Raw genomic sequence first — 18,112 nt, 5'->3', positions numbered from 1 at the left:
ATGCAAAACAAAATGTGGATTCTGGTTTTACTACGCCTGATAGCCTTTCATGAACAAAGGGGCATAGGAGACACAAACAGTATTTTTGGGAGTCTGTATCTTAGCCTTTTATAGTGGGGTTCTTCCTCTTTAATTTTTTGGATGTGAAGTGCTAAAATCATTACCTGCTCTTTTAACGCCACAACACAGTGAAAACCACAGGGATTTTAGCTGTTTCCCCCATTTTTATTTTGCTTATAGCAATTAATCATTTAAATTAATGGTTATTAAATTACCTAATGTAGATGATTTACTTAAAGGTATTTAGATAAGTAGATTATCAAAATTATATAAATTAAAGAAATTATTAAAATTGCTCAAATTTTAATTTAAAATATCTGATTCTGAATTTCAACAACACATCAGGAAAGATTTAATGGAAGCATATGAAAAGGATACACAGAGCTTCTTCAGAGAAATATGCAAGTCTTTCTTAGTTCTAAATGTCACCCCTTTCATAATATACAGATTATATTCTCTGGAAGTAAAGAACCAGCCATAGAGAAATGAGTGACCTGATCAATTACTTATCTTGTGCAAACTACTTTTTCTCTATGTCCACTAATTTACAGAGGAAAGAACCACTGACTACTCAGGCTTTTTCAGTTATCCACAGAAATGACCCCGAAAGAGACCATGGGCATCTTACAGAGGGCACCTTACAACTGTTCAGAGCACTGAGGACACCAGCACTTCTGGGAATGAAGCCTCTTGTGTTAAGTGGATTTTTAGTACTTTATGTTAAGCGAATATCTCCAAAACATGTTTTTATTTTTAAACTGGGTTTCCTTCTTAAGTTTGGCTTTCCCTCAAGACATCACAATCCCAACATTCATGTAAGAATGAATACATGCTCCAATTCAGATGACCTGAACAGGAAAGCTATGCATTCCTGGCAAAGTTATGACATATCTTAGAAGACATGGTCAGTTTTTAGCAAAGCAAACTGAATTCTACCTTTTCACAGAGGGAAAGCACAGTCCCAGCCTGGATTATTGCAACCTGCTCTTCATTTCTCAAATTCTAAAATACAAAAAGATGCATTTTAAATTGGATTAAAAATTCATCCCTTAACACAAGCATTATGTTTTAACCATGCTTCAAAAAATAAATCATTTAATAAATGAATAAATTATAACATTTAGGATTATAGACATGACCAAAAAGGATCCCATGACTGAGAGTACCGAAAGTTAAACCAAGGGTGCTTAGTTCTACTCTATTTCAGCAGACCAGACTCACAACACCTTTTCAACAGATTATTCAATGAAACAGATCATTCAATGAAAGTTAAGTGGTTTCAGTCAGGGATTTTGCCTTTTTTTCCTGGTTTTGCCAGTTCACTGGATTAAGCCTTGCAGCAAGTGAATCTCACCTTCATGCACTTCAGACTTCCAATTAAAGAAAACAAAGCAAAGAATACATGCCATAGAAACCTCCACAGGACTTGCGATGCAGCATTCAAATCTAGATCTAAAAACAAGGACCTCAATCTGTTAAAGGTAGCTATAAACTGGACTCAGGTCACTGGATGTTTGTGCCCCAAATGCGTAAGATTTAGCATTTAGCATTTAGCAATAAAGAGGAAAAGGGGAGACAGTTATCCTCACCTTTCTCCCAGAAAATCCACTCCTGGCAGTTACAGCCTTCACAGCAGAACGTGCTGCTATTACTACTCAACAGGGATTATTCACAACTTAGTCTGGCTTTGACTTCTGTTTTGTATCTTTTCACTTTGCCTATTACAGTGCCTATTTTCTTCATCATTCAATCAAGACCAAATCCTACCTTAAAAAAATACTTTCTTCACTACCATCAGTTTAACTAAAAAAAAATATAATGTGGTAAAAGCCATTCCTAACCATTCATATTCTTCATACAAACACAGGCATATCAATCACAGTGCACTGTCTTGAATGTTAGTATCTGCTGTGGAAAAATAAATGCTTTAAATTAACCATGGAACTGGAGGTACATTTAAAAGTAAAAAAGTGTTACCCCATTATCTCCAAGAATATCTAGCTTCTTCATAAGTTCAGATATATTCACATCCTGAAAAAGATGTTCAACACTTATTTTTTTATGAAGTAGGTCAGAAACAGTTTTTATATGCTACATTTTATGTACCTGTGATTCACTTCTGTGTGTGAAAAGACTTCAAATATAAGTGAAACGCAATTTTGCAACACAATTACAAAAGTAATTACTGATATTTTAAGACAAAACCAGAAGTCACACTCAATTGCAACTAGCAACCTGGATGTCTGTGCATGAGGGCAGAATGTTCCTGTATCATTCACACTTATCATCCAGCTAATGTGTGTAGAGGAAAGATGAAAACTGATAAACAGGTCTAAAAGACATGAAGAGAAAGAGCTTAAAAGACTTGTTTGTTTATTTGTTTGTTTGGAGTGGAGCACCAATCACATCAAGCTACAGAAGTTAAAAGGACAGAGAGCATCAACAAATAATTGCCAGGAAGGTTTGCTTGGTTGTTTGAGTTTTATTTTCTTTGTTATACAAAACCATGGAGTTTCAAATCAGCCTTACAGTGGCAGAAGAGAATGTGTACAGTGGGCTGAACATCCTCCTTCAAACATCATCAGCTCATAATCATCTTTCTGATTAGAAAGCTACATTTCTCTGCCACTCAGCTCTCAGATAATGAACTGAACAAGCCACTGAAATAAAGAAAACCACTCCTCTGATTCAAAAAAGAGAGGAATAAATTAATGGAATCACATAATCATGGAATATGCTGAGCTGGAAGGGACATATCAGGATCATTGACTCCTGGCCCTATACATCATCATCCCCAGGTGTCATCACACCGTGTGCCTGAACGCATTGTCCAAACACTTCTTCCACTCTCCCACTCTGTCAGGCCTGGTGCTGTGACTACATCCCTGGGGAGCCTGTGCCAGTGCCCAACCACCCCGAGTGAAGAACCTTTTCCAGATAAAATTCACATGATGTCTGTATTTAACACTGTGCCAGGATCCAGTCCTAGGCCCCAGAACTGTAAGTTTAAAAAGTTGTTGGAAAGGATCATAGAACTGTTTAACCAGAAGTAATCACATTCTCTTGAACTTGGTTTGCAAGTCAACATGGACAGAGATCATTTCCACTGACAGCCTGTAGCAGTCATGCTATTTGAAGGCAGGAAGCCTTGAGAGCATGGGAATAGACTAGCCCCTGTTAGTCCAAAATGCTTAATACACATACATAAAGCAAAAGAACCTTGTTAAATGCTGCCACTCTCAACTTCTACTCATACTCAGCACTTAGAAAAGGCCAACATGTCACAGGACCATGTGTGGTGTTCAAGTTTTTCTATCCTGAAAGGTTCCCTCCCAAACGCCTTCCAAAAAACTTCAGGGATGCTCCCAAATGCTACATGAGCTATTTAACTGTGCAGATCCTTAACTCTGGAAGGTTGCAGATCCTAATACACTTGTGTTTGTATTGATGTTAAAAACAAAAGTATTGATTACATTGACAATGCTGAACAGAAACTTCTTCAGCCAACAAGTCACAGTAGTGAAGAATGGAATTTGCTAAGACATCTTGTATCTATTGAGCCAGAAATAATCATTCTAATAATTTATTTCCATAAGATGCCTAAAGGAAGACTCAGAAACAAAATCAGATTTTGCATCATTCTGGAATCTATATTGCTACTGATGACTAATAATTTTGAAAAGCACTGAAAACAGATAAAAGGTCAACTATTTCAATATTTCAATCTGCCCATATTAGGCTGCCTCACCTTCCAGGTAAGTGAACTGAGAGGCAGAATGAAAAGAATCCACCCGTTAAAGCATATCACAGATGACAATGGAAAAAATGGGAACTATGGATCCTGGCACCATGTAGCTGCTACAGCCAACATGCAGAATAGAATTACAGGTAAGCTAAAAGGGGCTCTGGCTCTATTTGTAGTTGATATGCTGACGACTCTTGTGTGCTTTGGGAGATGAGTATCTAACCAATCTCCAGGTAAGAAACAGCTTTAACTCTTTTCTTTCAAACTACGCAGCTTCCTAAAATATGCAGGGACAATTTCCATTTATTTCCTCTAGAGATCATGCTGTGCTTGTGCTCATTAAAGCACTGAATAGCAATTAGCCTCCCATAGGAGGACTTGTAAACACAACTAAAAATTCAACCATAAATCACGAGTGAGTGGCACTGAGATTATGCTTTAGTTACTTGTAGAAAAGTTACCCTGGCCTGTTGTGCGACATTACTGACAAGACAATTCTGAATTCAATCTTAAGTGAACCAGCATGCAAATCAAGTTGCACAAATAGCCTGTTCATGGGGGACCAGGAATGAAGAGATTAATTCTTGCTTCCTTCTATCAGAAGGTAATCAAGGGAGTTCCCGATGTTTGTTCTTGTTCTAAAAAGAGTTCCACCTATCTGAATGAGTTTTGGGTCAGGCGCTTCAAGGCCCTGGCAAATAACTTAAGCATATTCATTCAACAGAGAAAAGCCTTCACTAGACTGGGTGTAAAATAAGGACTGATTGTCGTATTTCTGAACTCAGATGAAGACATTTAATATCACGAACCAAGTACTGTAGCAAGCCTGGCAATAGATCACATCAACATCCACATTCTTCCCTAGACCAAATGTAAATTATATTGATCGACCAGCTTTCAGTTTCACTGAGGAACTCCTGAGAGAACCAGATCATATTCTTATGAAACTGTTTTCCCAGTTAGAAATATCTTTCCTTACTAATTTTTTTGTTTGCATTTTCTTCCCTAGTAAATGTCAAACCATTTGTTTGGATATTAGTCTGGTCATTCAAGAAAGGCTCCTAGCCATCCAACTGTTTCTAGTGCTTTGCATATACCTTTATTCCTTCCTGATGGCAGAACAGTTGAAGTGCACTTCCATTGTTTTCAGGGAAGGTGGTTATATGAAGATTAAATGCTGGTGACCTTCGCTCTCTCTCCTGAGGAAAGATTTGTTTAAAAACAACATTTGTGGTTATATGTTAACATTTATTCCCCACCTTTATAAAACATACTTGCCTATTAAAAAGGCAGATTCCTGCTCTCATTCCAAATCTATTTCTTCTTACTTTTACTGTATTTGAAGAATTTTGGCTAAATACAAACATAGTGATAGCTGCCAGCTGATTCCATGCATGCAGTTTCTGCAAAGCTACCTGATGCTCCCCAGCTGCAGAACCCTTGCCACACTGCCCCTCATTGACTGGAGGCCTAAAGTACTCCACAGGTTTTTATGTTAATTATAACCTTCTTTAACTTGTTTGCTTTCATGGAACAATAAAACTATTTAGAAAAAAGAAACTGCAGAAAAAAAATTAAACTCTGTCATGAAATAGTATTATTCAAGATTTTCTCACTAAAATTAGACCTGTATGCCTATTCCCTGTTTATTCTACAGTCTACTTTCCTATTAGAGCATTTAAAACCCCCATTCATATTCACTCACAAGCCAGGATGTCAGAATATGTTCAAAGGCAGCACTATTCTACAGTTATAATGTTCTCTGTGCCAAAACAAAAAATTATAAATTCCCATTTATCTAAAGCTATAGTATATCTAAAACTTAACTAGTCCATTTACATCATTTCCATGCATTTCTTCAAAACACCAGCCTATTATTTCTTCAGAAGGCAGAAATAACATAAAATAATAAACAAGCAATTTTACCTAAATTAAATTTTAATGCGCCTGTGAAAAATGACTGGACTGAAGGCTCTGGACAACCAAAGCTTTGGGTCTTACTTTGAATTCTCTCTGGCCATAAGAACATGAGCAAGAAACACCAGATTTCATCTCTATATTATAAGGAGATGCTTTGGCAACATGAGCTTCATTTTCTCAGAGAGACAACTACTACAAATATATTAGTTCCTATGACCATCCATGTATTACTCTATTTCCTAAATCACACATGAGGTGTTTTAATTGATATGGCAGGCAGGCTGTATCCATTCACTTAAGCAAGTTACAAAGCTCAGCAAATCTTGTTCATTATTTAGGTTAAACCTAATTTTAAACTACAATGTACGGAGAAAATTCTCCATAGTCTATGCAATTTTCCCTCTTGGAGGTTTTGTTTTAAATAATATTTACATCAACAGTCTAATTCTGGGCTGAAAATGGGCTTAAATAATGACTGCTGTAAACAAAAACCAGAACTTTAATATTTATCCAAATTCAGTTTTGATTTTTGATATTAAAAATTCATCACTTGCTACGCCATTCAATTCACCTAAACTTGTTCGCTTTAATAGATAAATAAAGAACTGATGGTTTTTCTGAAGCATTGCACTGCCAGTCACATTTGGGTCTACATGCATGTCTAGTAAGGAAAAAATCTTTTCTTGCAACCACACAAAAATACTTCCATTGTTATTCTGTGAAAGAAGTTTTCCAAGCTTTGGCACATGACAAAACCTTACAGAACATACTGAGCCGTTTTCGATGTGATTCTTTCATGTGAAAAATACATTTGTGAAGGATGTATTGAAGAATATTTGTTCGTTCCTTAGAAATCTTTCTTGGACAGTTTTACTTTTAAGAACATCCACACTTTAGGAAGCAATTTCTAGTGCAATGGCCAATTCAAATGCTAAATTGTTCTCTATTTTACTTTACAGTCTTTCAATAATATATACAGATATGTGTTAGAAAGCATATCTATTTTTCTGAACATCTACTGAAATTCTAATAACCTAAATTCATAATTTTGAATATAATGGGCTACGAAATCAAAACACATGGTTGACAAAGGATGAAAAAAAGATTAAGAAATGTCAGACAAAAAGAACGTCCACAGAACAGGAAGACATGACATTTTTCATCTTTATCAGAGAAGCTACACATGCCAAGATTTTTGGTGAAACGTGCTAGGTGATAAAAATGGAGGAGTGACAAGGACAGGTTTCTCAGAGAGTTTATTCTAAGCAGTGTTGAGAATGCTGGTGATCCTTGAAAGTGAACAATGTGTCATCAGGCAATACAACCATGTGACAGCTGTGCATCACACACAGATACTTTGGTGTTACTAAATTCGACAGGAGCCAAATTTGTGAGGGGACGAGAACTGTTGCTTTCAATTGTAATCACAGGCTACATGTTCAAAGTGTTAATTACAAATAATTTTGCTTATTTGGTTTATGCAAAATATAGAATGTGTTTGCTATAGGCAACATATTAGTTTAACATTCAGAAGTTGTATTTCTGCTTTACCACTTTTCTTTGGCATTGCCCGAGATTTGGGTGGGGTTTTTTTTTATTATTTTTCACTGACTGAAACCAATTATTTCCAGTCAATGGTCACTTTAAACCATGGATTTAAGGTAAGAGGAATTCTTTGGAAGCTGCTATCAAAATGTGTTCTTTTTGAGATAAATTTACTTCATATGAATGTTGTCAATCTTAAACCAATGTAATTTAAAGCAATTATACATTGATGTGATGGATGTGTCAGATCTTTAGTCAGATCATTGCATGCAAGATGTGAGAAGGTGTGTTAATTTAATCAATGCCAGCCAAGGCTGTAGTATACATAACAAGTAATTTTACATGCAGGAAAGGAGCAGTTATGGAAATGAAACAAATAAAAAAGGCAAAATATTGCAAAACAAAATATTTTATTAGATGAAAACAAAACTATATGCAATTTATATTAGCTATATTACATCTTTATAAACATTAGTGAGCATTCTCTCCAAAACATATTAAGGCAGTGGAATCAATTTCATTATCCCAAGATACAACATTTTAAAAATAGGTACCTAAGTGACTTCCCTTAAACATGCACCAGACATCAGTAATCTTTACAGGAATTTCAGCTTGGGTTCAAACATAATTTCTGCTCCATTTGAGAGTTTGCAACAGAGAGAATCTCTTACTTCAAGCTCTAGCACTCTGAATTCTAACAGCTCATTCTGGTCTTTTGCATCTTGCATCTCATTCTTCAGCTGATGCTCTTCTTGTTCCATTCTGTAAATCTGTGAGACAAACACAACATGGTAAAACCCCGTAAGCACTAGAAAAGATACTGCACAGAGTTACAAGCCAGGAGTTTAGACAAAACTGTTAATTATTTCCATTTTTTATTACACACCAGGCTGTGCCTAGAGATAAAAAAGAACATCACATCAGAAAGCATTTCTGAGAATTGTCAGCAGAAAATGGTCAATGTTTTCTTAGAGTAATAATCTGGAAGTAGCATAAAAGTGATATAAATATTTTATCTAAATAGGTTAAGTAGTGGAAGTTTTCTTTTAAAATCCAGCAAATGAAACTGAATTACATTAACATTTGGGTAGACTGTTCTCATTGTCTTTGCCTACTTAGACATCTAATTTTTACACTGTATGAAAGACAACAACAGAGTGGTTTTAATGACTACTTTTTAATTTGCCAGAATTTTGCCTTCGGGTACCAACAATGACAAAATAGAAATTCAATACTGGCTATTAATTATGCCAACTAATAACTTTGTCTACTGTCTAGTTTAACTGGGTGATCTTTTTCTTTGTACGAAACTAAAGAGCAGTGTAACATCTGGCATAACGTACTTTAACATTTCTAATGCCCATGTAAGTGTCCAAATAAATTAAACCTGGCTGTAGCTACTTTTAATCATGATTTTTTATTTGGTTATCGCATTTGTATTGTATTAATATTAAGCTACTAATTAACAAAATTAGTTCTTTGTCTTCCTAAGTTGACTAGCCAAATTTCCCACTATCAACAAAGAACACAAATCACAAAATGCAGGTGCTCAGCTCTGACAGTTAATATAAGAAGTCTTGAATCAGTCTGTATTACTTAATATGTGGAAAAATGATAAAAACGTTGAAGGGAGTAGGCAATTTTGTTAGTAGTCAGGACAACAATAATCTTTGTGTAACTGTGTATTCTGTTACACAGTAGAAACCTCAGCCAGCTTGGGATGTACTGGTGGCTATCCATGGAAGTCCAAAATAAACAGCAGCTTCGGTTCCTGAAGAATGTAAAGGTCTATTGGTACTTTAAACAGAGACTTTTATTTAAATTTCTGTTTCTGGTGAGAAATAAAGCAACTTCATGCTCATTTTATAGTACTTAGTGCATTCAATTTCTTTTACAATAAAGGGCAACAATGGTGAAAATATTCCCACTTACCTTCTCTAGCAACTCCTGATTTGTTCTAATTAACAGCTGCTTTTCTTCTACCCATTTTGAATCCTGTGAGGAAGAAGAGGATTGAAAATACGTATGCTTTGTCAAACAAGAAAAATGAATGACTACAATAACTAGATTTCAGGCATCATTTTACATTCAAGTATAAAATGGTCACACATTGAAAAATAAAGCTCTCATAAATATTTCAAGGATGTACAGTATTTTGTTGCAGTGAAAACAAAAGGTTTTCCTTTCCTCTAGCAGTCTTTTGTTTCCAGCTAGCATGAACTTTTAAATCTTTACACGTAACAATTGTGGGTCACCACCATTATATACATTATGTCTTTTTAAAAACATTCATTTACTCAGCTGAACTCAAAACTATTGCTTTCCATTGCAAAGGTTTGGAAACTTTCTTGCAAAATCATCCCATTTTAAGTATTGTAATACAAATCCAAAGGGAGAAAGGGACAAAAATGCTTGAATTACCCCAAATGACCAAAAAGAAGCCTCAGCAATATAAAGTTAAATACTTTCTGCTAAGAATCTGAGAATCTGGCTAATACACAGCGTTTGTGACAAGAAAGTCAAGGCTGCAGAGGAAGGGAAATGATGCAAGACATTGTATACTCCATTTGGAAACTGTATTTCTAATTCATCACTTGTTCTAAAACACTTCTTTCCTTTTAGGTTTTTCCATGGCTTCAACAGGCCTCATCAAATATTCCTTTAAAGAACCAAGCTACAAAAACTCACGGCCAGCCATAGCTGGACATTCAGATTTAATGGATTATAACAGCCAAATTTGCTCTTATTTTTCCTGGAGAGAAAACTATTTACATAACCTTGCACATGCTGCTCTAAAAAGTTTATTAAAACAATATCTAACACTTAATATGCCTAACTCTAACTAATACTAATACTAACCCTAGATCAAATTATCTTCACAGGACAATTATTTAAAATCTAAATCCCTTTATTAAAGTAATAACGATGATGCATTCTTTTTCAGGAAGATATTTGCACACTGATGTTGCACAAGGAATCAATGAAATTTGCATATCCCAGCCCATCAAAGATCCCTGAAATGTCAATCTAAAGTATTATGATATTATATTCAGTCCAATTAACATTTTTTTTACATTTTAGTTTTTCTACTTACTGTCTACTACAATTTCATATTGTTCTGTTTTTTCTCTCCCTTTTCCCCCACTCATACGCAGAAATGCATTTCATGTAATAAAGAAGCTCTTCATGGTTGTGATGTTACAATAATAACATACTAAAATGAGTACTGAAAGGCATTACACTTGTCAAAAGTTTTTGAGGCAAATGAAAGAAATAAATTCTTATATTTAGTTTAGTATTTAACTAGCATTTTACTAAGGAATGAAGAGTTGCATGCACAGACTTAGGGTGGATATCCCAATACATGGAAATAGTAAAACATACCCACATGGTAAGGTTCAATAGCTATATCACACCTGCAGCTTCAACTACTCCAGTTCACACAAGTGAAAAAAACAGATTAATCTGCTCTATTGATAATAAATTTCTGCATCTTTCTTGATGGAGTCCAACTACACTTCCTGAGAAAACCTGAACTCCAGCAGAATTGTACTTACACACCAGGTCACTGAGACAGTTGAGCATTCATCCATCTGGCACATTGCATACTCCAATACTTTTATATTTATTATTCATCATTATTAATATGTTTTAAGAATTTCTTCACTTGATATAAAATTTCTTATAATGCACTTTAATGTGCCATGCAGAAATGGATTATTAGTTTTGTTTTACTTCTGGGGAAATACTGACAGGCCCAGCCAGAAGATTAACAAAAGCATTGACAGTTACTTTGAAATTACATATAAATTGTTATAAACCAAGCTTCACGTAATTTTTTAACAATAAGCTTCTAATCTCATGCTCTGAAATTGACTTCAGGAATTTTCTGGAATAATACACTTGGATCTTTTGATCCATTATTTCCTTTATAAACACACTATAGAAGCTGGTTCCCAGAATGCACATTCCACAATTATTAAATCATCATCCCTACCATCTAAATGAAAAAGTAATAATAAAATAATTTTAAAAAAATCACATAGTGCACAAAGAATTCGGTTTATCATCACAACCATTTATTTTGTTGACTGTAAATACTAACAGGTCAGGAGAACCAACTGGGTGCCAGAGCTCCCAGGAAAACATTGTGATCCCCTCTGTGGAAAGCTAATCATCAGTGTACAAACCAGCCCACTAGAAACAACATCATAGTGCTCCTTGTCACATCCCTGTTCACCTTCTCAGGATTACTAAGAGATACAAAGTTGAAAATGTGGTTCTGAATCTCAAAAACGATAACTAATTAAATTCTAATTTCCAGATATACCTTTTTGACCTCTAGCAGAAAAAAATAACATATGTCATTCTTCACATGGGTATCCAAATTCTTTTATCTTATTTACATACACAGTACTTACATTATACACTGTACAGTCAACTATCTTATTAATGTTTTCAACTACACAGCAATTTACCCACAACATCTTTTTCATTAACAAACCAAAATAGCAGCAGTAGATGCTTGAGAGGTCTTTGGTTTCATTTCTTCTTCCAGAAGTTCAGTGGGTCACCATTTTTAGATTGAAAACATATTCTCAATTTTTAGTAATATTGTATTTACATGGAATTCACTAAGCAAATTGCAATTTGTGTGAAAGCTAGCATAAATGATTTCTGTCCTTAATTTGAATATGGTTCTCAAACCTTTGCATTGATACAGAATCTTACAGGAAAATTTTCTTACAAAGAATAAACCATAAAAATGGTGTTATAATTCATTTGGCATTGTATGTAGATTGTGTTAACTGCTACAGGATCATCAGTCTTTGAAAGGTATATCTATAGCTAGGTCTATATTACTAGTATAAGCCACCTGCAAACTTAAATTCTTATTTCAAACAATAAAGCATAAAAGGACATCTCCCCAATTTCTATTGTGTGTTCTAGCAGTTCACACAACTGAACAACTTGCAAATGCATGCTCATGACTCATAATCAGACTTCCTGAGGGCCCTAGACAATATTAAATATGCATCAGCAGACACATCTTTGGTGAGTATTTACATATATTATATACACTGAAGGCCTGATTTTACTTTGTGTGATGGTTTGGGAAATCTGAAAGCAACTGTGCCCTCTGAGACTTTAAACTCAGGAGAGTAACACCAAAAGTGGCTTTCAGTAACCTGACAGGCTCAGTGTTCATATCTCTAGTGTGTCTAGAAATTGTGGGGTTTTGAATTTTTTATTTTGTGCACATCAAAAATATTTTCCAGTAGAAATATAGAATATTTATTTTATAAGAATCTATAACAAATATTAACAAAATGGAAAAGAGGAGAAAGCCCTGCACCAAACACAATGGGAACAGAATATGCATGTACATGTGGTTAATTTGATACTCTGCTTTAGTGTATTATGTGTTAGAAACTGAGTCTGTAATGACTTTTTCTCAGACTATAAAATCCTTTCCTTTATTTAAGCAATCTAAGGCTGCAGTAGGAATTAGGCTGCATCATTCACACCAACACACCAGTAAGCAATGAAGATGGCAAGGGCACCACTGCATGCAACGGAGAACATGATGTGGTAGAGGACATTAAGAGAGCCTTTTACCTGTCCTTTCTCCATTAGAGCTTTCTCCAGGTCCTCAATCTTTGCCTGACACCTGAGAAGGTCAGCTTGCAGTTGTTCACGAGTCTAGGGTGGAGGGGGAGGGAGGAATCAAAAGTAAATATATTTTCTACTATTTTATGCTGTCAGCTTTTAATGTTTTTCATTAAAATAGTCGGTTTTGTCTTTATGTTACAAAATATTTGAAACTGCTAGTTTAATAGGATTTTTCCTTCCTAGCACAAAAAGATGTTAACATACCATATTCAGTGACAAAGTTCTTACCAGGGGAAGAAAAAAATAAATTTAGAAACTGAAAGGGGTCTAAGAAGCCATGCATAAGCTTTAGTATTTTAAGGCTATTGAGAAAGTAAGGGACAAGGGAGAAAAGGAATTGCATTAAGCACTGAAAAAGGCCTTTAGGTAAACAAAATATATTGACCCAAAACAATTTACATATCCCATAAACAGCATATGCCAGCACGATCATTTCCTCATTTATACAATTATTACACTGAGCACTACACTACAGTGGGTATTATCCCCTAAATCCAGTGATGCCCTAAAAGGGACTGGATCATACAAGGCACTAACCAAAAAAGGATATAAAACAAAGCATGCTTCTGGAGACTCTCAGCCACTCAGGCTCCCTGAGCTGCCACAAGTATTTTCTCCACCCAACCTCAGGTACTTTTTCACCCAAACAGTTTATATATTCCTACAGGGATTTTTTTCCTGGATCTTTACATCCTTGCTTACCTTAAGCCTCATCTAAAAGTAATAAGAAATGTTCATCCCACCAAAAATAAACCATGCAAAAAGCTACTTTCTGACTCACTCAAGGGATGGACTTGCACGGACGTGCCAGAAAACCAAAAATACCATTAAAAAGAGACAGAAACAATTTCCAATGCTATAAAAAAAATATACAGCCTGTAAATGCCTGCAAAGTAAAAATTTAAAAAGCCCATGAAGGCAAAGAAAATATATGATGGCGTCTCATAATTCAGGGGCGTCAAATACATGACTGCCCCTGAAATCCTTTTTTAATAGTAGATGGAGTTATGCCCCTCATCCTAATTCTATCTTGAGAAGTGATCATCGAAGTCTTTATAGCTTTCCTTGGCTAAGTGTCCTACTTAAAAAGAGAGTGTCAAAACTGACTAGGCTTTTGTAGGATGCTAAGAACTCTAATAAATTAAGCCACAAAGCAGTAATTCTATTATAAGAACTATATTTCACATGAAAAAAATAAAAAAGGAGTGTAGGTTGGTAGAGTCCTTCCCCATCAGTAATTTTTAAACACATAAAAATCACAGTCCTTTCGCATTCTTAGCAACGTGCTGCAGTGGCATAGCACAGTGAAGGCCACATGTAGCAAGGCAGTAACATGTAATAATTCACAGCATTTAACATTTCTCCATTTTGGGAGTTTGGGGAAGTTGTAGAGGGAAGAAGGTCAGGGGTTTTTTAACTGCCAGCTCATGTTCAACTTGGTATCCATCAGGAGCCCTCACCTCCTGATGGAAAACTGCTTTCCAGTGAGCCACAAGCAAGATTTGGTTCTGATTTTTGATTCAATATACTCACATGATGGAAGTACCTAAGTACTTGAAACAACCTATCCTGTGATTCATTTAAAATCCATCATGTCACTATCCAAACTGCAGGTTCAAATGTGTTATCACTCTCATAGCACAGAAATCTTTAATACATTACACATGCTAGAATAAAGTGTAATGACATCTTTGTTCTGATTGCACCAGATGAATCTAAATTATAACCTTACTTACAATACCCTCTAATCCTCAAAAACATTGGCCTTTGCATTTCACTGACCTGCAAAGATACCTTCTGCTATTTTCAAATTGTTTCAAATTTCTCTATTATTTTAGAGTTAGAAGAATTTCAGTTAAAAAAATTACCCTTGCTTCTCTCTCTGCATCCAGGGTTCCACCAACTTGTTCTTGGAGCAATGCATATGCTCTTTGCAAAGCTTGATACTCTCTTGTTAGCTGGCAAAACCTGAGTTCAGCTTCTTCTTTAGGTGTGCTCTTAATGAAGAAGGGGGAAAAGTGGGTTTGTATAATTATATAAAATAATGGGTTTGTCTGTATAGAAGACAGACTCGCAAACATAGCAAGCAACACAACTTATACTAAGTCCCAAAGTTTAATAAGGGTATAAAATCCTAAAACAGGTGGGAAGGGAAGGAAGGAAGGATGATAAGTAACTGTGTCCACCACACAATTTAAGGACAGTGTAAATTGCCACGTAAGACAGCAATGTACAGACATGGGAAAGCTGTCTGGGGAAAGATGAGAGGACACAGTTTTGTGCAACACTGTCTTCAGCAACTCCAGAGCCACAGGGGCTTCAGAAGGTAATTGTTCTATTTCTCATGAAGTCTCCATCCTTCCCTTCCTATGCTTTTTCTCTACTACACCAGGGTAAAGCACACTGACACAGAAGTTATATTTCAAAAGCTGCAAGATACTTTCTTAAATTCATTCTTTTAATATAATGTATTTTCAAAGTTTTATTTTCCTTGAAATTTGAGCCACTAACTTTAACACTTAAAAGGTCTTTCCTATACTGCTGAGGACAAGAAATGTCCCTCGCTTTAATTAATTTTTGCTCCAGGAACCTGAGTTCTAAGGAAAAGAGATTACAATATTATTAGATACTAAACCCAGGAAAAAAGGAAGCTTGCTCTGACTGAGGAGTATTAGGCAGAAGTTAGTGGACAAGAAAGAAAGATGAAAAAGAGCATCTAATTCGTGCTTTGTGCTCACACACACAATCTTCCAAAGTAGGCCACCAGCACTGTATATCACAGAGCTGAGACAAAACATGTCACTGGTATTTACTACCTACAATCATTTAAGCCTTCATGAATTGCAAAGGCCTCTCTGAGTATTGTGAGCAAAGAAAGAAAATCCTGATTGTATCAAAACAGTCATATAAATTATAAGGTTGAAAGGCAAACTATTGTCTAGTAAGTACTGACTTTTGGCCAAGCAATGTGACTATTCATCTTCTTTTGACTAATAAGAAAGAGTTTGAGGGAAAAAAAATATTTCTCAGCCCACTATCTGCCAAATCTGACAGGCAGAATATTATCTTATTAATTTTATTGCCAAGTGTTTATGTGACCACACTTGAAAAAAACAAAGAAATTCTCTGCCAAATCTTTCATGGTTCATGTGGTACAATAGCTGAAAGTTTGTATTTAGACTTCAAGAAGTAAAAAGAAGAATGAAACAGTTACCACTTACATCTTCCAAATCTTCTTCTGGTGTTGCTGGTGTCCTGTCTGTTTTATCTGTGTTGTATGAAGTCACAGATGAAGTTTCTGAATCCACAGATTCTTCATCAAATCCAAAAAATGTCTCCACAACATGCCTCTGAAAAATTAGGTTTTTTAGTTACTAGCAAAACAGATTAACAGCCCCAATGACCCAGTAGGCAGCAACCAAGGTCTTCTCTGATAATTATTTTAGTATTTAGGAATCAAGAAAAGTTCCAGTGCAAACTCTTGTTCCCTGATTAAATCAGTTATTTTTCAACATCATTTGTGGAAGAACCTCCAGGAACAGAACTGGACATAGAACAGAGATGAGGTAAATACCAAAAGAATAATGATTTAGCAAAAGTATAAATCTAGTTACCAAAATCACACCAGTCCTTACAAGATTCACAGTAGAGAAATCCAGTATCTATTATGAAGAAAGTAAGCTGACATAATGCAACAAAAATGAATATGTGCAACCAAAAGGAAAAAAGTATTCTGGAGACCAACGTGCAATTAATTTAATTGCTCATCCTAACTGCAAAAAGAAAACAAACAAACAAACAAAACTATTTTGGAAAACCTTACTGAAAAGTATAAATTTATGCTTACCATTTTTTTTTCAATATCATAATTCACTTTTTTTTTTTTCCAGAAAGTTTGCTCCAATACTATGTCTAACCAAAAAGACATATCTAGGGAAAGGCAGCATTACACTGCAGATTTAAAAAAATTTACAGACATTATCAATTAAATGCATGCTTAGAGAAAATTAGAGAAAATCAGTAGCTAGTGGAAATGAGTACAATATCAGTTGTGAAAAATGTGATTTTTTTACATAAACATAGTCACAGAAAGCATCAAATTTTCATGGAAATTCAACTGTTTTTAAAAATTGTTTATAAATATAAATATTAAAAAGTTTTTACTTGTTATTAATTAATAGAAAGCATAACTTCTAACACGACATGTACTTTAACAACCCAACGCAATTTCATAGAAGCTGGAAAACTGAGAATATTTTTTGAAGGGTGTTGCTGAAAAACGGATTCAGGTTATGAAGCAGCTTATGAATGGATTCATGTTATGAAGTCAGAGAGGGTAGTGGAGGTGGCTGTAAGAAGATGAAGAAAGATCTCTCTGTTTCACCATCACTCGATACTGAAGCACAAATCTTGACGCCACAGTTTGCTGTTTGGGTTTTTTCCAAATACATGTCAGAGGTTGTCTATGAGAAGGTAATAGCTTATTCATTAAAATAGCCAGAAGGATTAAAAAAGTTATCAGTTGTTGTTAATTCCAAACATAATGAATCTTGCATTTCAGCAAAGGCAAACTGCCTGAATGGAATTGTGATCTATCAATTCAAGAGACTGACAGGTTTTAACTACAATGCCCTATCTCATGATCTCAATATTTACCTTTCCCTGCAGTTTTCCAGATTTACCTAATCTTAGAGATTTTTCCAGTATATCTACGTAAGTATGGTCTTCTTTTTCTCACAAAGCCCTGTTATCCTTGCTATACTCTTTTGGTTCAGCACAGCTCTCACCAGCAGTCAAAACACTCAGTCTTGATTTAAGAGGTACCAAAAAATCAAGCTTGCAGGTGTGACTTTTTGCCTGCATGCACGACACCATGTGCTCCATTTCCAGTCTGCAGCCCTGGTCACCACAGTCCTCCAGGTCACAACCTCATCACTCATAAGCTGAACAAGTCCATAATAGTTTCACAGTACAGCTAATTGCCCTCAAACTGCCAAAGACAGCTCCAAGGTCATGTCCTGAATCACCCAACTGCTTCACTTAAGATGAGCTCCTCAAACAGTGCTTAAAAATTCTCATTCAGAAATTCTCATTCTCATTCAGAAACCCAAGAAGTCATATCTTTTCTAAACAGACTATGTTTATCCATATGCTTACAGATAAATGAGA

The 18,112-nt window shown here is 35.3% G+C and overlaps 1 protein-coding gene across 1 annotated transcript in view; it reads right to left on the bottom strand.

The window, feature by feature from the left end:
* JAKMIP1 (janus kinase and microtubule interacting protein 1) overlaps positions 1-18,112 on the bottom strand; it is an 88,474-nt gene that overhangs the window by 27,482 nt on the left and 42,880 nt on the right. Inside the window, exons 9-16 of the mRNA XM_066317241.1 lie at positions 16,165-16,293; positions 14,812-14,940; positions 12,890-12,973; positions 9,203-9,265; positions 7,942-8,040; positions 4,903-5,004; positions 2,038-2,091; positions 997-1,062 (exon numbers count right to left, since the gene is read on the bottom strand). Coding sequence (XP_066173338.1) covers positions 997-1,062; positions 2,038-2,091; positions 4,903-5,004; positions 7,942-8,040; positions 9,203-9,265; positions 12,890-12,973; positions 14,812-14,940; positions 16,165-16,293 — 726 coding nt within the window. The remainder of the gene's footprint in view (positions 1-996; positions 1,063-2,037; positions 2,092-4,902; positions 5,005-7,941; positions 8,041-9,202; positions 9,266-12,889; positions 12,974-14,811; positions 14,941-16,164; positions 16,294-18,112) is intronic.

The sequence above is a fragment of the Sylvia atricapilla genome, chromosome 4 (assembly GCF_009819655.1).
Source record: "Sylvia atricapilla isolate bSylAtr1 chromosome 4, bSylAtr1.pri, whole genome shotgun sequence".
Lineage (NCBI taxonomy): Eukaryota > Metazoa > Chordata > Aves > Passeriformes > Sylviidae > Sylvia > Sylvia atricapilla.
Note: the sequence above shows the minus strand (reverse complement) of the source record. Positions and strands in the feature narration are given on the sequence as shown.